Consider the following 20644-nt stretch of genomic DNA (forward strand, 5'->3'; position numbering starts at 1 on the left):
AGGCTGCGTGGAGACCTCATAGCAGCCTTCCAGTATCTGAAGGGGGCCTATAGGGATGCTGGGGAGGGACTCTTCGTCAGGGACTGTAGTGACAGGACAAGTGGTAACGGGTTAAAACTTAAACAGGGGAAGTTTAGATTGGATATGAGGAGGAAATTCTTTCCTGTTAGGGTGGTGAGACACTGGAATCGGTTGCCCAGGGAGGTTGTGAGTGCTCCATCCCTGGCAGTGTTCAAGGCCAGGCTGGATGAAGCCTTGTGTGGGATGGTTTAGTGTGAGGTGTCCCTGCCCATGGCAGGGGGGTTGGAACTAGATGATCTTGAGGTCCTTTCCAACCCTAACTATTCCATGATTCTATGATTCTATTTCACAATTATTACTTATTGCCTGTGTTTTGTGGGGAGTTAAGGCAAAAGGTACTAGGTTATTGCTGTTTATTCCTGAACACACATCCAATTTAACACGTTTTGAGGTTAACTTCTGGGAAATTATGTGACTATTTGCTATAAATTCCCATCTGTCTAGCAGTTATTTTTATGTATCCTGGTGTAAGTATTATTAAGGGTGATGCTCATAACCGTATGGTTTAGGTAGTCCTGTGGGGAGCAGGGAGTTGAACTCAGTGATCCTTGTGGGTCCCTTCCAACTGGAGATATTCTGTGATTCTGTGATTCTATGATTCTGGTACTGGACAAAGGTGAAAATGCTGTTCTCTGCATTTTTTTCCCCTTCTGCAGATAATGGGAAATAATAAATCGGGCAGCTTACAGGATGAAAATGTATTGTACTTAAATGAAGCTGTAGTATCTGTGTCTCTAAGCAGTCTCAATGGATCAGATTCTTCTATCATTTACGGGGATGGTGTGTATGGTCTGAACATCCCTGATTCTGATACAGCGTGGACTAATGAAGATCAGGTGGACCTCAAAATGGACACTTCTTGCCAGCCAACAGTAAGCAGTGCACTGTGGAAATCCACTGATCCTTGCAATCAGATGTCATTTTCCTGCAAAAGCAACAAGGATGCCTTTAATAATGGTAATTAACACTTTAATTAACAGATAATACGGGCAGTTCGCCGCTTTTTAGAATGTGTAGTCCTAGGAATGAAAACAGCTTGGTAGTGCTGGAAGCAATAGATTTTGCTAAAAAAATTGCATGCTTACTTGCATATTTGTTGAGCAAAGGTGAGAAAATGAGCAGAACAGAAATACAGAAAACTTTTGCAAAAAGAGAAAAATCACAAATTCCTGTTTGTGTCTGGATAACGGTGCTGAGAATGTAGTTCTCTCCAAATCCTTTCCCAATGCTTTTTGACTTCTTTTTTTTTTTTTTTTTAAGCTGAAGTCACTCTTGCTGTTTCAAGTGCATTTTTGGGCTGTTTTAGGACATGCATCCATTAATCAATGATTTCTAGTCAGAATAGCTTTTGATTTACCATCTTCAAATGATAATCAGTGGTAAAACACCTTCTTTCTTCATGTAGAATGGAATGAGAGTGTCTTGAAAGACCCTGTAGTCATGGAAAGAAATCTACTTCAGGGGTAATATAATCTTTGACAGTAAGTTTCCATGTTAGTAAAATAGCTCAATCTGCGTTACCTTTCTTTATTCTTGTATTTTACTGTAACTCCCAAAGACAGTAGATTGCATGGCAGTTATTGATGGTGGCTACCAAAATGAGTGGAAGAGGCCACCTAAGCACTGCATCGCAATGAAAATGCCCTGAAGACTGAAAAACACGCTAGTGACTAAGTTACCTGGGGTTTATTTCTCATGTTACACAATGCTAGTTTTGATCTTACTTGGTGTCTTCATTCTTTCATTGTTGTGAGTTGTAGAGCAGCATGTGAAAACACAACAGCTAAAAAGTCTTCAGGGACAATGGTGAACTTCCGGTGTAACAGAACAAGCAATCTGGTGGGTTTTGTCTACACAGCTGTGAAATTCAGGTGAGGCACGGCAAATCAATGCAGCAGCAGTGCCTGAGCTCCCAGGCACTGCAGCTGGCATTGCAGGTTAACTTCTGTCTTCATACCAGTTGTAAGAAAGTAAGATCACAGCAAAGAACAGAGGGCAGCAGGATCAGGAGTTGAAAACATGAACAGATGGAGTGTTTGTTTCTTTGTCTTAGGCCAAATCTTGAAGTTGTTTAAATGAAGTCCTTGATTAAGGAACTTACTCCTTTGCACTCCTTGTAATGTATTAAGTAGGCATCCACTACAGACTTAGTAGTCCTTGGCATGTGGATTGCCCAAATAGCATTTTATAATCAAAGGTAGGGCAGGCTATTCTCACCACCACAACCAGCAAAACAAGCTGATCAGTAAAAGAGATTTAATATTTCTAAAAAAAAAAAAAAAAATAATAAAAAGACTAAACAATTAGCCCGATGAAACTTGTTCTGGTTTAACTGAAGTTGTCATTTTAGTGTTAGCTAAGCTAGTGCAAATTTGAAAAGAAACACATCTGTGGGTTCAAACCTCTCAAAAGCAAATTAGCTTGCACTGGCAAACAGTCAGATGCAAGCTAACCAGAATACTTTCTATTGAGCCTACATAAGAGCATCTGGTTTAATTAAACTGGCTTGTACCAGTTTAATTGCACTGATGCTAAGATAAGCTGGTGGAGCTTCTGTGTGTAAAGATGCCCTTCACCTACAATGGGCCAGCTTTGTGTTCAGCTGTTGTCACTGCATCTTGTGTAGATATCCTTATCTTGCCCTCGTAACCGGGCACTGCTGCAGTCCTAGCAGCCTGGGGACCAGCTCTGGCTAAAAAGCCTGTTCAAGAGGTAGAGTAAGAGGCTAGTATAAGTCTCTCTGGCTATGTCATGTCTATAAAATCTGCCTTGATTGAGTCACAAGGTGCCTTTGGCAAAGCAGTACAGCAAGTCCTTGCAGTATCCTGATGGTGCAGATGGTGCTGTGAAGCTCCCCAGGATATTGCTAGAGCAGGCGGGGCTGGGAGCCTCCTCCAAAAGACGTGCCGTCACATTCCACAGTCCCATTTGTGATTTGGAAGGTGACAAGTATTTTATGCTCTGATCATGCAGTGCATGAGCTTGCATGACTCAGACTTGCTCCTGTCATGCGTCAGGAGCCACTGTATGGGGAACAGGGAATGAGAAGAACGCTAAACTTCCCCCTGAAAGACAGATGGCATCAGAAGCCCTAGCAAATGGCTCTGCACATGGAAATGAAGTAAATACTTGTTCCTAAACAATGTGAGTCAAATTGAGCTGTACGAACATTTCATACAAGGGACCTGATTTAATTTCTGTCCTTTTTTTTTTTTCCCTGGCCATGTTTTTTCCTTGTACCTCGATTTCCTGACACTTCTGTAGGATATTGTGAGTTCCAATCACTGTGGAGGTAAACCAACAGAGGTGCAATGAGAGAAAGGCTAGAAAGAATTTTAAAGTTAGCTGAAACTTTTAATATTTAATATTTCATGACATTTTGCTGCATTTTTCATTCAGATCTATGTATAAAGACTCATAATAATATAAAAATAAAACCCATTTCTAAATGTAAGTCAAAATAGAACTAAGAAACAACACTGATTATGGTTTACTGGAAATAGCCATGTACCAAATACATACATGGCAGATCTTGCATATATTAAGCTTTGTGTGTACACAAAAGGTATTTCTTAGGTTTGATTTATTTTCCTAGAATTATTAGGCATCCTGTAAGAAGCCTGGTCTGTCAAAAAAACCCTAAATTATTTAATGAGAATCATCACCTGAACTTGTCGAGGAGTTAATCATACTGCATTCTTTTGTATGTTAAGTACTATGCAATTAAGCTTCATAAATATATATAAAAAAAAGGAAACTGCTGCATTACTCCACTGCATAATTTTCCATTCATATTTTCTAAGGTAAGACATATGTCTCTTCACATAGCTAGCATCATGATTGCATATCATTGTTTTATGTGTATGGGAGGGAACTTTACTAAGTACCCTGGGGGCAAGTTCCCACAAAGCTGAAACTGGCACAAGTACACTCGCTAGAAAAGGTGTGTCAGTCAACACGGGGAAAATATGATTGAAAGAAAAATGTGTTAATGCTTTACACTAATGGTTATGAAATTATCTGCATGAAAGAAGACAAGTACTTTGGCTAATTAGGAATCAGGGGAAGTATAGGTTTTGTGTCAGACTAGAGTGAGAATTGAATAAATTACTCTTGCATTTAATTGACATGTCAGGTTTACTAGCCGAAGTGGTACCTAAGGATTTACCTATGGATTCACCTCTTTGATTTCAGGAATCAGTGCAATTTTAATTCTTTTAAGCTTTGAAGTGAATGGTATTGTTTGCTGGTACTGCCTTTCATTATTTATTTATTTTAATTCAGATGTTGCAGCTCGAGTAGAGTTGAAAAGTGATAGATCCGGAAAACTGCACTGAAACTTCATTGTGGGGGGATTTTCCCAACAGAGGTTTGCAGTGTTAGCATGAAGGATCTTGATTCATGACATAGTGGAAAAAACCCAGTTTAAATCTATGTGTGGACCATAGAAAAACCTGGGATCTCCATAAACAGCCAAATGCAAAACCAGGGAGCAGAAATAGGGTTCTGTTTGACTGATGTGATTATAGTCTTTCTTAAAGGACAGAAATTTGTGCATACATGTATATAAGCAAATGAGAGAATTTGATTTTGGCAAAATAATCAATTTATAGTGTTTTTCATTGAAGTGGTTTCTAGAGGTGTAAAATATTTAATTTGAAATAGAAGAAGCAAAACCCCCAGAAACAATGTGTAGTATCCTGTAACTTCATGTTTTTTCATTATTCTTTATAAAAAATTTCCTTCCTATTCTTTCAGGCAGATTGTGCTAATGGTGATTGCTCTATTGAACCTGTTCTTAAAATTGTAGATGAAATTAATTTGTTTTAGTTTCCCATTGGTAATTGAGATGAGGTTTAGCACAACATGCTATTTTTTGGCTACCTTAACACTGGTTATAGCCTAATGGCATAGCATAAAAGTACTTGCATATGTTTGCATCAGGGAGGTTGAGGATGGCGCTGTAGGGGTCTGGCTCTTTTTCTCCTATTTGAGTAGGATGAATTTGTTGTAAGCAGAAGAGGTATACAATTTAAAGCTGATGCAAGTGTGATAAAAATAGGTGAAATATGCTTTGCACTACAGTGTTAAAAACCATCTGAAGACGTACAAGCTGTTTCTCTGTGGTTCTAAGCAAGGATTTTGGCAAGGGTTGAAGCTCAGTAACTCAGGGCCATATTCATATAAGCATAGTTACTGCTGCCAGTGCTGGAGACGGCTAATGGGATTCCATATTGAGGACTTTGTTGAGTAAGATCACTTTCATCACTTGGAACCTGTTACATAATGACTAGCTCCCACAAAAAAGTCATCACAGTTCCAGATATGTGACTGTTGTGAGAATTTCTATACTACTGCTGCTGTGTTCTGAGTACATCTGACCCACATGTCTTCTGAGCTGGAATATAATTGTGCCTCATACAGCACACACTTTTATCCTATTCAAATGGCATCCTTCATAGCCATGACAGGCCAACCACTTACCACCTGCAGAATGGAATGTGAAGATGTTTTTCTGCCTGTTCTGAGTTTTTCTGGTGTGTTTCACAATATTTTCAATAGCAACATTTTTTCACTGTTTGCCCTGCACATGGAGCAAATTCTGTTGTTCTTTTACTTGAGAAAAGGGCCAGAGAGAAACTTTTAGAAGTAAAGAATGACATGACCAGGGAGCTTCTGCTTTGTAAGTCCTGAGCAGGTGTGTGGTTTTGAGCTGTTCTAAGCTTTTTGTCTTTTTTAATTGAGTAGATGCCAACTTGAGAACATGCAGTTAATTTGTAATTGCCTTTTCTGTGTTCAACATATCCCTCCTACTCTTAGCATGGATGGCTGCATAGGTGAGCACAGAGACCCATTCAGTAATCAACGTAAGTTCCAGTGCGAATAAAATTAAATGGAAAGAGTACGAAGTTGAGTAACATCAGCACTTGCATCTCCCAAGGTTTATTAGAACTAGTAAGATCTTACTTTTAACTCTGCAACACGTAAAAAGCAAATTTGCCTCCTCTCTATACCACAGAACACCAAGTTTTATGATCTGCCATAAGACATAAGTGTTTGAGGAATACTTGGTGCAAGTGAATCACAGGGGAAGTATTTTTTTCCTCTTGGGAATAACACTGCCATTTGTTTAAAGCAGATGGCAAAAGGGATTAAATCACATGGCAGTGTGATACCGAAGTGAAAAATATGTCATTATATGTCATCTGCAATTAGTGTATTTCAGCAGTTGCTTTTCAGCTTTGCAGCAAAAGGGTTCTGTAGCCTGTTACTAATTTTCCCATCTCAAAATACTTTTTGTCATTTCTGAATATAACCACAGTAGATGCAGCAGTATTGCATAACCTTTTAATTAAGGCAGTTAATGATGCTCTGGTTTTATTCTGTATGCTAATATAAATATAGAATTTCCTGTGCTGATTTTATTCTTTTTAAAATTGTCTCATTTAGAGCTCATTCATGAGGAGGGAAGTTTAAAATGGTGCACATTTTTAAGGTGATGGAGTGAAGAGATTAACCATCCCTGTCTTCTGAGATAGACAGCACCGCTGTTTGTGTAAATCTGTGCACCACACTCAGGCTTTCGTTGCCTGCAGCCTTCTTAACATGATGATGGCCAAATCTTTCTCGTTTTCCTCATATTTACAGTTCCAGCAACTTCCGTGCAGTGGTTTTTGAAGTCAGTGGAATTGCTGGCATCAAAGAAACTGGAATTGTTTGGACCCTACCTCTTGCATGCATTTATTCTTTACTTGGGCAAGGTTGTTGCAGTAGATACTGGTTTCAGGGAAATAGGAGAAAAAGGAGCAGGTTTTGAAGCAGAAGACCCTCTACAGGGGGTCCTTTGCCAGACGACTTTTGCTTGTAGTGAAGCAGCTCCAGTTCAAGGTTGTGCAGAGCTGTGACTTTGGCAGTGGGTCTGAAGGGAAGGAGGTGATCTCTCAGGAAAAGCAGTCACAAAACAAGAGTCTTGCTGGTTGTTTGATGTCAGGAAGATACTTTGTGAGGTCCATGGTTTCCTCAGGTAATGTGATCTGTGGGTGGAGACCTGGTTGCATGCCCTGCTTTAGTACATAAAAAAATGTTTTGAATATGTTTTGTAATGGAATTAGAACCTAAAATAGATGCACAAGTGTGAGTAAATAATGCATTCTAATGGCTGGGAGAAGCTGTTGATGGATGATAAAGTTTTGCAAGATACTGTATGCAAACACACCCCGTAAAATCGTGTAGCTGAATCACCAAGTGTACCTGTCTGGCTTATTTTTTAAAGTACAATCTCATTTTAATGATTTAGTAGAATACTTTACATATTCCAGGAAACGGCCTGTAGCATGTTGTGTAAAAGTAATGAGGTCTTAGTAATATGAAACCTCCTCAACAGCATCTGCTGTTAAATATTTATTGAAAACCAGGGGAAGATTGTCTGTCTTTTACTGGCATTCATCACAGGAGCACCCGATTGCCTTCCACATAAATTATACTGGCCGTAGCCAAACTGCTAGGGAAGATTTCATGGAGTATCTTGTTTTGCCTTCTCAGATGCTATAGAAAACTTTCCTTTGGGTGTAAATTTTTCGCAGGGCAGTAGAAGGAGGAGCCTTGGTTCTGGTTTGAAAATTGGTTTCAGTTTGATCAAATGGGAATACTTCCAACAAGTCACCTGCTGAGATTCCTTGAGTGTTCCTTGGACGTTTGATTTAGAGCTGGAACGTAAATGATACAAAAATAAATGTGATTTGACTGTATTTGTTTAGGATCTGCCATAGAAAAATATAAAAAACCTGTGTGCCTTTAAAAGTCATTAAAAGTAATTTAAAAGAATATATTCTGCCTTAAAGAATACACAACAGATAGGGAAACAAGTATATTTGTAAGGATGAAACGAGTTTTTTTTTTTTTTTTGAGATTGAGAATTGCAGGATAGCTGTTGGTGACAGTAAGAACTGAAGAGAAGCTATCCCCTATGCAGAGGAACTTGCCATTACAGCACAGTGGCAATGGGAAGAGGAAGATTGCTTAAGAAAGGCTTCTGCGTTAAACATAGTCAGTTTTGAACTGAAGGTGAAAATGTTGCAGGAGGGTGTTTTAAACATAGCGTTGTTTTTGTTTTTTGTGCTGTGGCCTGCTCTGTGGGGTGGTGGGATGGGAACTGCTGCAGAGCTGCAGCACATGAATCAAGGAGGTCAGGTGGGAGGGAGTCAGACCAAAGCAGAGCCAGGGTCTGCAGAAGGAGGTGGTGGTGAATTCAGGCTGAAGGGTAAGACCAGTGTTTCCATAGTGGAGACAAATGAGAGCAGAAGAAAGGAAAGTAGATCCAAATACTTTCCATGCACTCCAGGAAAACACTTGGCTGAAGCAGTGGAGGCGCATGCTGCTTTGATAATTGTGCTTTTTTCTGGCTTTGATGTATAGTTTTCCCATTAGCTTTTCTGCAGACAGTTTTCACAGCAGTTATATGTTCACAAAGCATTTAGCAAACAATTAAAAAGGGCACCCATTTCAAAATATTCACACCCTGAAACTTCCTATGCTTACAATGCAAAACTTGTGCAAATTTTAGAATTTTCCTGGTGTTTTAGTCAGTGACTGAAAGAAGAAAACATCAGTGCATATATTTCCTGCCAATCTGACTAAAAGAACAGTTAAAAATGTTTGTGCTAATACTCAAATTGCAGTAAAAAATTAGCAAGTATTTCCCTGTTTTGAGCTTGGGGAGAACAAGTATCTCTCTGTCAGATAAGAGGCTTCTTTCAGGCATTCACTCTTACTTTAATGCCCATATATTTTCCTGCGCTAATCAACAAGCAGCAGCTTCTATTAAAGGGTAAGATTAGCATGTAATTGATTTGAAACAGGTGCTTTGCCTTATTTTTTGCTTCTGCAGCCATTCTGTTGCCTTAGTATTTCTCTGCTACTTACTTTGAGTCAGCTTTTTATGAGTAAGAAGTGATGGATCTGGTCTGTTGTTGGGAAACTAACATATAAAACAAAGGTGCTTAGGAGGAGGCCTGAGGGTGTTTTGTAAAGCACCTTCCTGTTTCAGCTTTTGTAACAGAATTGTGCTTTTCTGCTACTCAAGATAATGTTTGCCAAAGTCCAGAGCATGCTCCTTTGTGTTGCACCTGTAAGACTGGCCAAGAGCTGGGGATTAAGCCTATTGTTTGCCAAGGTCTCTGGTTTAATGTTTATTTCAAAGCAGAAGTGTAGTTTAAAAAAACCCAACCCAAACACATCCATAAAATATGAAGCAAAGTTAATCAGCACAATAATGTTTGTCTGTGGTAACAGAGAGTTCAAAAGAATAGTTTTGATGTGTAAATGCCCCTTTTTGTTTCAAAGAGAATGAATTCATGTGCCACAGACACTGTTTTTTCAGGGTTAATGCTAGCAGTTTCTCTCTTTGGGAGGGAACAAGAGGAATCTTCAGGGAAGTGTTTCACCTGTGGGGTGCAAATAGAGACAGTGGGTAAGAGAGCTGTGGGGATGTGCTGGCTGGTGATGGAAAGGGGGGCTTGTTTCCCTGCCTGCCAGGTCTTTGGAAACGCTGTTTGGGTCTGTAACTTCACAGGATTTCCATTTCTCCAGCAAACATTCAAGAAGCAGCATTACCCACTGGCTGCAGTTTGTTTTGACTTCAGTCTACTGGCCAAACCTCTTCTTACCCCCAGATTATGGGCGGGGGAATGGTTGCAGCCCACTGGAGATACAACCACGTTAGATACTGGGACAAAGAGGCTGCAGGAGTTTTCTCATGCTTCTCTGCTGTTGCTGTCAGCAGACATTCATGCTGGCCCCTGGAGAAGTGCCCTGCGCCACTGCCCTGGGTGGAGCAGTGGCTCCGTGCTGGCAGCTGGTCATGTTCCTTGTGATCCTTTGTAGGAAGGGTGTTCTTGGGGTTTTATGGTTATTTTCTCTTGATCATTTGAGTGCAGCTGTGTTTAATGAGCTGGAAAAGAAGTAGGTCAATAAAACATGTGTTCATTGTTAGCAGAATACCTGTTGGACCATGTGTGTGTCTGTAATTGACCATCTAAAGCTTCAAAGCTTAGCACAAAGACAATTTAATAGGGAATTCATGCCTAAATAAATTAAGCAGAAGCAGACAGCTGGCAGGCAGTGTGCCCTGCCAAGGTGAGACTGTGGGTATTCGATGCACAGACAAGTTATTGCCTCAAGTCAGAGCTATTTTCTAGTCTCTCTTATTGATATGCATTAAAAACCAGCATGCCAAAAATAGGTTAGAAGCCGTGTGCTTTAAAGCCAACGTGGCTGATAACATAACCATGTAAGTAGGTTAAAATTTTAAATTATTTCAACCTAGGGTGTGCTATGAACTTGATATTACACTGGCAGTGACTGAGCTCGAGATGTTTTTGTAACCTTTTCTTTGATAACATCAGTGTTGGAACATTGTGTGTTTATTGTGCTTTAATAAAAGATGGCTGCATCATCACATGACTCCAAAACCTGGAGCTTTAAGACAAGTTTCAAATAAATGAGTTGGAACCATTATGGAGCTTTATGATAAAGCAGTTTGGGTGAGTTAAAATGTACGTTTTGTCCTAGCCAAGAACTTGGTCCAAATTCCCCAGACCAAACTTTCCCTAAAAAATTGTGAGACAAAATGTGAAAACTGAATTCCCTGTTTTACCTAAGCCAGCAACTAAACAAAGAACAGAAACACGCAGAATAATGGTATTTCCAATTTTACCATGATAAAAAATTCGAAGTACAGACTTGAAGAAGTTATGTTGCTGACCTTATTCATCATAGACTTTGACCTCTTTCTGTTCTCTGCCCTGTCACAAAAAAATGCTCCAAAAGCTGATGAGACTAATTAACATAGGATCTATTAAGCTCTAATTGCTCATCTGCTTTTTGTGAAAAGACCTTTTATTCATGAAGGTGCTTGTTTGTCTAAGAAATGCAGCTGCTGCTTTTTCACAGGGTTGGGCTGGTTAAAAGTAAATAGCATTAAAATTCTTAGATTGATTTTCTGCCTTATTCAGTCAGCTGAGAAATGGATTAGGCTTCCCCTTTCCTTGGCAGCTTCAGGGTCAGAATATTTTTCCCAGTACCAAATGGAGTTCCCGCTCTGAAGTCAGATTTACTGAGGTGCAATGGCCTCGCGTCTTGATGGTTTCTGAGATCTCCCAGTGAAACTGCTGGGAATTGTCCTCAGATCTTCAAAGCTATGGAGACCTTTTCTGTACTAAGTGGTCTGAACCCATGTGACAGCAGGAGTGTCCTGGTTGTTCAAGGCCAAAGGGCTCTGGTGCTGCCCCTGTGTCCCACCAACCATTAGCTCCATAAACAACTGAACCATCACAAATTGGGTAGGTCGTAGTAAGCACTAAAAATATGCTATCAAAACCAATCGTAGTGCCTTTAACCAGGAGCAAAGGGAGGGAGGCTGAGGTGCCTGGACTTCTGGGGAATCGCCTGTCGCTAATAGACCTGCATGGAAACTGCTGGGGGCATCATTAGAGACAAAGAGGTGCGGCTGGATTTGCTGGTGGGGACTTTTCAGGATAGCTCATGCGAGTTGGGCTGCCACTTGCTATTGAACTCTAATGGCAAATGAGAGCCTGTTAGCCTTGAATTCCTTTGAATATCCTAGACCTGGTAGACTTAACATCAGTTTTTAGGTGTCTGCTTGTGCTTTGCATTATGCATGAGTGCCAGCTGGGGGATTAAATGCAGCAGCTCTGCCATTTCAAATAGCTTTGGCCTGAAGTTGATGTGTCAGCTGTCAGTCCAGATGAGCTTGGTATAAAAACTGGTACCAGTTATTATAAATAAGTGGTAAACCCAAAACCTACCTCTGTATATTATTCTCAGAGGAGTAATGGTTTTGACAATCTTTAAACATACTTGTTGCTAAAAACGGCATCTCTCTTAATGAAATTTTGTTTTGCAAAGAGGACCAACTTGTGACAGAGATACCTGAGAGTTGCAGCAAATTAATTGTGTATATGCAGTTTCTGTGAATCCGTGAATTCGTGTGGTGTGTTTCTCCCAAACTTCCCCCTTTTGGTTCGGTGGGTTTTTTGGAGGATTTTGAATCCAGAGGCCTCCTAAGATCCCTTCCAACTTGAATTATCCTGTGATGCTGTGAAATTAGGGTCAGAGCTGAAGGAGAAAAGCTGAGGACTTCCTGCTAAAAACACAGAAACTTGAGAGGTTGTGGGTTGTTTTTTTTTTGCCTGTAGTGTTTCCTAGTGCCTTGATAATGTCTTCCGTTCCTGCCCAAAATCGTCACTGTGAGCACTCCAGGCTTACCTGAAGAGCTCTGATCCCATGGGCAGGGCAAGGAGGGGAGAAGGAGAAAATCTGAGGCATTTATTTGATGTGAAGTGCTTACATCCTATGACAACAGACAGAAGGTGAGAATCAGTGTGACTAATGAGTTGTTTACTTGGCTTTTGTATCCCCCCTCACTCTCTCGGAGCAGGGGCCGTGTTTGTTTTGGTATGTGTTGGTCTTGGATGCCTGCAAATGCCATTGCTTTGTCCTTCACCTTCCCAGTGGTTTAGGTGATGTCACTAATCCCATCTCTCAGTGCTACAGGAAGGGTAGGGTATAGTAGTTAGGATGTGGAATGCCCCATTTTTCCTTTTCATTACAGCATTAGCATGTTTTCAGCCAGGAGCCATCTTTCTCTGGTTTTGGACCCAAACACCATTTGGAGAACTGAGGTCCCCTTAAAGACTCCTGTGAAAGCTGGCCCCATGTGCTGCAGGCGTGCAGTCTTGTATTTAGGTTGTATTACTCTTGTATTTAGGTTGCCTAGGAAAGTATTTATATTTTGGGGGAGTAGAGTGTCTCTCTGCAGTTTCCTGATTCCTATGCTCCCGGTGAACTGGAGCTAAACTGATGGAAAATGGGGGAAAAAAGGGATTTCTCTTCAGTGTTGGGTTTGGCAGTATGTGTCCATGTGCACGAGACCATTTGTGATTTATTATCCCAGAATTTGTTAGAAACAGCCTCTAACTCCTTTTGAAAAAATTGGTGTGTAAGAAAAAGAGAATGCCTGGGTTTTCTTTCTTTAACGAGATTCTGTCAGATGAGGTAAAAAGGAGAGAAAGCTGGACTTATTTTATGCTATGGTGTGGCACTGCTGCGCTGAACTGGGTACAAGGCCCCAAAATGTTGAAGTGCTGTCACAGATCACCTAGTACTTGGTCTGCAGCCTCAACCACATCCCTCTTGGCTGTGGAGTTTGACCAGCCCGACATTGAAAGAGTGTATTTTTCTGATCTGCTGTTCAGTTTTGTCTAGAGCACACAGGGTACGGATGCAGACTGGCTCTGGCTCTTTAGGAAAGAGATGCCTGGAGTTTTGTAGGAGAAAGAAATTTTGCACACCGGAGAAGCAACTAAAGGGTGTTTCAGTTTGCACATGAACTCCAGGGGCTGGGATGCTATGAGAAGCCTACAGCCCTTGGCCGCTGCAGAAGTTGGAGGGAGGGGGACTGGGAGTCTCACAGAAGACCTTGTGGAAGGGTCTAGCTACGGCTCGGCTTTGTTAGAGCTTTGGAAATCCGGGAAAAGCTTCTACACGTAGATAAATACGAAAGAAAAATTGTATTCCTTTGATGTAAATTGTCAGGAGGAAAGCCGTGGCTGGGAAAATTCACCTTCGCTTGCGCTTTCTGTGCAAGGGTACTGGAGCAAGGCAGCCCAAGCAGGAGGGTGCGGGCAGGAGCAGTCGAAGCGCTTTTGCTGAGTGCTGGTGATGTTGGTGCTGGTCTGGTGGGCGCGCTGTTGAGCTGAACACAGCCTGTAAGAGCATCACTGGGCAGGTTGGGAGGGAGCAGAAGGACGAGTAAATGCTGGATTCAAAGAAGGGGAATAATACAGAAATGATTTTGTGGCTAATGCTGGCAGGTGAGTTACAGCCAGAATGAAGGAGACTCATAAAAGGCCCATGGTCCTTTTTTACCTGGCTCTTGATCCATATCAGGTTCTGAGTGTCAGCCGCAGTGCAGCAGAGAACAGGCCTGGGGGAGGAGCTGGAGAGGTTCCTGTGGGTGTCCCAACTGCTGGAGAGCATGGGAGAGCTTCTTGGCCGTTGCTTTCCAGTAGCAGATGCTTTGCCAGCCCTGTGCTTTGCTATTTGCAGGGATAATTGATTTGTTTCCTACCCCCCTGTTTTGTTTGAGCATCCGAAGCTCTAAGTGTGCCTTAGAAGGCAGCAGCTGATGCTTTCCAGATTGGCTTTGGAGGTGTCTTGCCTGATTTGGGAGAGCTTTTTAAGAGGAGGATTTCTCCCACCTTTCTCCTGCTTGGGGCCAAGGGCAGCTGGTTTCTCTGTGCTGTGCCAGGGAGCCCAGGGGAGGCTTCTTGGCAGCTCTCAGAGCAATGCGTAACAAGAACCAGTGCTGGCTGGTGTATTGGTCCCCTTTCCACACTCTCCCTTCACCTGAGGCTGTTATTAACAATTCTGGCAGTTCTTCCGCCATCCCCGAGCAGCTGTTCTGGGGCACATCTCACTGTTGCCTGTAATATCAGCTGGTCTCCTGGCTCAGCTACTTCCAGCATTGCAGTGGGCAGGGAGACCGTGGGTACCCTTCACACCAGCACACTGAGTATGTTGGCCCCATGGACACATTGTGCTTTTATTAGGCAGAGCCATGTTGGGTGCCACCTGAAGCGAGAGCCAGCCAGAAACAGCATCTTCCCTCCTCAGTTGGATTAAGCACAACCTTTCCAGTTCATAAAGCCACTTGTCACCCCCTGGCAGCTGGGCTCTCACCTCCTGGGTGCTCCCCTGCTGTTTGGTTTCTCTGAATGCAACAGAATTTAAAAATCTTACTATCATAGAATGGTTTGGGTTGGAAAGGACCTTAAGATCATCTAGTTATAACCCCCCTGCCATGGGCAGGGAAGCCTCACCCTAGAGTATGTCTCCCAAGGCTGTGTCCAGTCTGGCCTTGAACACTGCCATGAAATGAAATTAAATGAAATAAAATGAATATAAAAGCAGCTAAACTACTGATAAATAATTTATTTCTATAGCGACAGAGTCTGATTTGTTTTTCCAGAACACCAGCAGTTTCCACTGCTCAGCTCTGCTGTGTAGAGTTGTAACAGTTAATGAGAAATGGTTTGGAAACAGCTACTGTTTTAATTGGTAAAGCAATTGCTGTTTAGTTTTGATGGTGGAAAATAACTGCATGTAAGGTGTTTTTCTTTCTTTTCTGGGCTGTTTTCAAATTTGTAATTAGGCTTCTCCAATTATGTACTTCATAAACTTTGGAAACAGATCTTTCAAAGAAATGCTTACTGGATGGTATTCTTATGCACATAACTTTGTTAAGGTAAATAGACTCACAGAACTTAAAAGGAATATTAATGTGGGTAAGATTACCCAAAATATATGTGTCTGGAGGTTGAGGACCTTTCACTGGTAGGGCTCTTTTAAATAAATAAATAAATACATATATAAATAAAGCTGAAGTATCCAGTTTCCGTAAAGAAAAACAGGCGTAGGATATTTTTGGTTTCTTCTTCTGCTGTAAAAGGTAATCTTTTTTTAATACTGCTATCAAAAAGAAATAAATACAGAAGTCGTATTTAACAAAGCAGGGCGGTTCAAGTAAGTTAGGAACTCAAATCCTTCTGTGTTATGTATTGCAAATAACTTGCCTGCAATCAAAATTTACTCTAGATTTTCACCAAGACCAAAACTTGATTCTTTAAATGGGTGTAAAACAGTAAAAGAAGGGGAATTTGGGATTTTCTCAACATCCTCTGTTATTGCATATGACGGAGCACCACTTGTGTATAAATGCATTGCCCCTGCTGCTGACCCTGCAGCCTCAGCAGCAGGTCTAACATGCCTGTGACTTACACTGGGAGCTGAAGCTCCAAAGCCTGTTTGTTCCCCCCCCCAAGCTGTGTGAATATCAAAGAGGAGAAGACACTGAAGTAGGAGCAGCAATGTGATGTGTTCCCACTTGCCCATTGCATAATCATCTCCCACCGCTACACACACCCCGTGGCAGGGAGCAGCTGAGGAGCCTAAGCTTTGCAGGGTTCCAGCAAGCTTGTTTTGCCTTAAACTCCTGCCTCAGTGAACAAGACTGGTGAAAGCGACATGTGCTGGGGAATGCTAAATGTGAGCAGGTGTCATTTAAATTGCCACTAGTTAGAGCAACAAGGTGTGTAAAAATCCAAACATCTTTTAAACGGGTTTTCATTGCACATACATGTGTGAAGAAGTAGGGACCAGAGCAGGAATGAAATGCCTTTTTAGGTCTGCATGAGTGACCAAAGCTTAAAGGAAGCCATTGCTGGGTTTGCTTGCTTTTGGCATTACACATGCTGTGGGAGGGGTGCGAAGCTCTCCTTTTTCCTCAGTTCTTTTTGCACTGGGGATAATGAGAACTTAACACTCCTGATGTACAAGCAGCAGTCGTTGGTTGGGCTAAGATTATAGTGAAAAAGTATTGCAGCTTGTCCATTGCAGACTTTTCCCTTCCCTAGGTATGAGGATGCCTGCTCCCTTGTTATGTAGCTTGTTTTTATGGTAAAAATTGCTTTGCAAAAATATGGATGTGTAGAAAAGCCAGCTACTTAGGTGTAGTTCCTGAGGGCTTGAAGTGTTACAGAAAGCTGACTAGGGAGAAAACCCAACTGTGGTTATGCATATATTTCTTTTTTTCTTTTTGAAGTAGCACACAGATCATCACAAAAACCTTCAGAGTTCAACGCTGGAAAACAAGTACCTGATTCTCTGCATTTGCAGGAGAAAACTGGAAAGAGAACTAATCAATCAAGATCCTTGTGAAATAATTTCTTAGTGTTTGGGTGCAAATATCTCCACATCAAACCTTAAGGACAGACAAGAATAGAGTAGGTAGTTTGTGCAAATAAACAGAGATAAAGTTGGTAGCAAAATCTGAATGGTTGTACATCAGTTACAGTGTGCAAGTATTAGTCATGTAGACTTTTAACTGGGTTTACTCAGTTGATTCTTTTTCATCCATAAAAAGAAGGCTTCCAAATAAAATTCTGTGTAATGATGGAAACTGTATTAATTTTACAATTGTATTATTACTAATATAGGTACTAATTAGGAGCTGCATGTTTCCCTCCAGCCCAACTCTGATCACTTTTATGCCTTTCAATTATTGTATGTCTGGTTAGTGAAGCATGGGTATAAATTTCTTTTACTGTAAAAGTAACGACAGTGATTATTCCTTGGATGACAATGGGCAGACTTGAACAGAGATCATGACGGAAGATGCATTGTCACATGTCCTTCTCTTCTGCAGATCTGAATGCATCACAGACCCAGGGTCCCCAGAAAAGCGTTCCAAACCAGGGATCCATCCAGCCATCACGGGTAGAGGCATTGCTGCTGAACCACCAGCCTGAGAGCCTGCAGGATGACAAAGATGAGGACAGAGTAGAAGATAAGATTGTGTACCTCTGATGGCTCATTTTCGGATTTCAGTCTCGCACTTTGGAAATGCAATTCTGTTTGCTTTTCTAAATGTCTCTAGTTGCTCTCTGTATGACCAAATACCTTTAAGGATAGTATTTAATATTCAATGTGAGATTTCCCCCATGACAAATATAACAATTAAGTTATTTTGAAGCCTTTGTTTTATAATCTATAATTTATGACATGATTTCAAATGCTTTGCAGGAGGCAAGGGGATAGCAGGGAAGATGTAGCATTTTGGAATTGTAAAGATGACACTGAAAGCTGTGAAAGCTGGTGCTGAATTTCTCCTGAGTCCTCTTTCTAAAAGAGCAAGCTGAGAGAGATGGGCCTGGTATTTGAGATTGCAGAGTATAGATCAGTAACCTTCTAACAGCTGTTACATAATGTGAGAAGACAGCAATGTAAGAATGATGGCTGAAGTCTTCGCTGAAATGTGCTGTGTACCCTTAACTATGGTGTTGTTTTCCTTATCCTCTGGCTCAGGAACTGTTCAGAAGAGGATGTTTTTTATGGTCTCAACATAATTGCATAATTGTGTTTGTTCATTTCCCAGTGCTTATCATCATTTTGGTACTACTGCCAGTTTCAGTGAAAAAATGCTGTATATCAGCTTGTTATTGTATTATAAGTGTATCTCATTTCAGTAAGTGCCCTTGTGCATCAAAATCCACCAGATGAAACAACCTCACTGGTAAAAAGAAAAGAAAGGGGAAAAATAGTAGGTGTATAGGTAACTCAACCTTTTTGAAACTCCTCTGCTTTTTTATGGAAGAACCAGCTAGTTTCCTGCTTTCAGGTTCATGGGGGTTACTGTGCATTAGACAGTAAGAAACTAGGACCAGTTCAGTGGTTTTTGGTCTTTCAGAAATACTTGTACACTTCTGTCAAATAGAATAAATGTTCTGTATATTTCTACAAAACTGTACCTGTGGTTCATTGTCAGATCCTCCAGAGAAATCTGAAAACAGAAGGGACACAGAAGACCCCACTGTCCTGGATTCAGCAGTAGCAGTCATTTTTCACCTTCTTAGCAGCTGGTGCAGTGCTGTGGTTTTGAGTTTCAGCCTGGAAACAACGCTGATAACACCAGTGGTTTTAGTTGCTGCTCAGCAATGTTTAGTCTGGCCAAGGACTTTCTGAGCCTCGTGCTCTGCTGGGGAGGAGGGGAAGCTGGGAGGAAGCAAAGATAGGACACCTGACCCAAACTGACCAAAGAGGTATCCTATACCACAGCACATCATGCCCACTATATAAACTGGGGGCAGTTACCTGGAAGGTCTAGATCACAGCTCGGGTTGGGCTGGGTATCAGTCGGCGGGTGCTGAGCAGGTATATTACCTTCCCTTATTAATTTCTGTTACCCTTATTATTATAGATGACAGCAGCAGTGGTTTGTGTTACGCCTGAGTTACTGGACTGTTCTTATCTCAGCCAATGGGAGTTACATTCTTTAGATTCTCCTCCCCATCCCTCTGGGAGCAGGGGGTGGAAGAAGGGGGGTGAGGAGGAGTGAGCAAGTGGCTGCATGGTTCGGAGTTACTGGCTGGGCTTAAACCACGACACCCTCTCTTTGCCCTCTTCTCTGCTGCATGTGTGCCTGCCTTGGTCCAGTGCAGCTAAAGCTGTGTGCAAGGCACCTGGGCTGGCAGAACCATGGACATGGCTATTTGAGGAAGCGTGGGGTTGTCCAGGTGCTGCTTATCCTGGCTGGGAGGTTGGCAGCAGCACCGAGGGGATGCAGATGCATAGCTCCAGAGGTGCCTCACATCTGCCCAGTTCACTGGTCAGATGCATGCAGGATTGCCCCCGCCCGTTTGTTTAGATAAGCCACAAGCATCACATGCTTTCCATTTACCCTAAGCCTTGTGTTGTGCAAAATCTTTTTCAGGGGGCAGAGTTTTAGATAGTAGATGTTTGTCAGCAAGGGTTTCCTGATGTGGAGGGTTCTCTTCCAGGGACTGATGTGCTGTTGGGGAATATTCAAAAGCAGAGCTTTCTGAATTACGTCTGTCTGGGTTACCAGACTAGCTGCTCAGTTGGTATCTTAGGCTAACAATTGAGCTACTGACCTTGATGAGCAGGACCTGATTCCCAGCTGGTATTAACTAGTGTGCCAATGTCATCAGGGAAAGGTTTGGTCGGAAATACATTTTTCAGTTGACATTTCCAGCTTTCAAGACTTAATGTTCACCTGACAGCACTTCTTTAACATGTCTCCCTATTAGAGAAAAAACCTTTAGAATTTCTGGAAATGTTTTACTTTCTTTATTTTCACAGGTAAACTAAAATTAAAATGGGAATCCAGTCTTACTAAGGATTCTATAATGAGGACAGTCCACTGCCTCTGTATTTTACCAGTCAGAGTGAATTCAGGGTTGCTATCTAGACAGCTTTTTGGCAAATTTTTGAATAAGCAGACCAGCTCCTTGGGATGCAGTATGGGGATATGTGCATTGCCTAGGGACCAGTAGGCACCCAGGAAAAACTGAGTAGTTTTCTCCACAATTACTCTTTCTGTGTTTTATTATGCCTTTGCTGAAACATCTGGTGCTGGTTACTGTCAAATCCAAGCTGCTGGATGGATAGCTGCTGTCCCAGCCTGGTGTGGGAATTCCCATGTAAGCATCTTGCCACTGGGAGAGGAAGAGAGGATACTGCTTCTCTCATCAGTTTTAATTGAGGGGCTGGGAGTTGAAAGGGGGAGTGGGGGCAGGACTTCAGCTGTTGGGCAAATTCCTTGAGTCCCCTCACATCAGGCAGCATCTTATTTTGCTCACCTGTGTTTACAGTAAAAGTTCAGGCACTCAAGGAAGGGAAAGGCAGGAAACAGGTGGTGCCTAGATTTAGGGATCTTAATTGTAGAAAATGTTTAAGCTATAGACCAGTGCAGTGTGTCAGCAGGTGCTCCTTATAACAAGATCTATTATGCACCAAGGACCTCTGTCCATTATTTAGGCATTTCTTAACACCTAGCATAAATTAGTCCCTTTTTAGCAGGCTGCATTTTCAGTTATCATCAAGCATATATTAATGATTGGTCTTCTTTCTAAGTAGAAAAATATATTCACAAATTCTCCCCATCACCTTCATTACAGTATTTTAA

General features: G+C 41.7%; 1 protein-coding gene across 3 annotated transcripts in view; it reads left to right on the forward strand.

The window, feature by feature from the left end:
* Window positions 1-18461, forward strand: part of ARHGEF28 (Rho guanine nucleotide exchange factor 28) — a 126076-nt gene extending 107615 nt beyond the window's left edge. For all 3 annotated transcript variants that reach the window (XM_065661401.1, XM_065661399.1, XM_065661400.1), the window contains 2 exons: window positions 738-1038; window positions 17366-18461. In XM_065661401.1, the coding sequence (XP_065517473.1) occupies window positions 738-1038; window positions 17366-17526 (462 nt within the window). In that variant the 3' untranslated portion in view covers window positions 17527-18461. The remainder of the gene's footprint in view (window positions 1-737; window positions 1039-17365) is intronic.
* The last annotated feature ends 2183 nt before the right edge of the window (window positions 18462-20644 follow it).

The sequence above is a fragment of the Lathamus discolor genome, chromosome Z (assembly GCF_037157495.1).
Source record: "Lathamus discolor isolate bLatDis1 chromosome Z, bLatDis1.hap1, whole genome shotgun sequence".
Classification (NCBI taxonomy): Eukaryota; Metazoa; Chordata; class Aves; order Psittaciformes; family Psittacidae; genus Lathamus; species Lathamus discolor.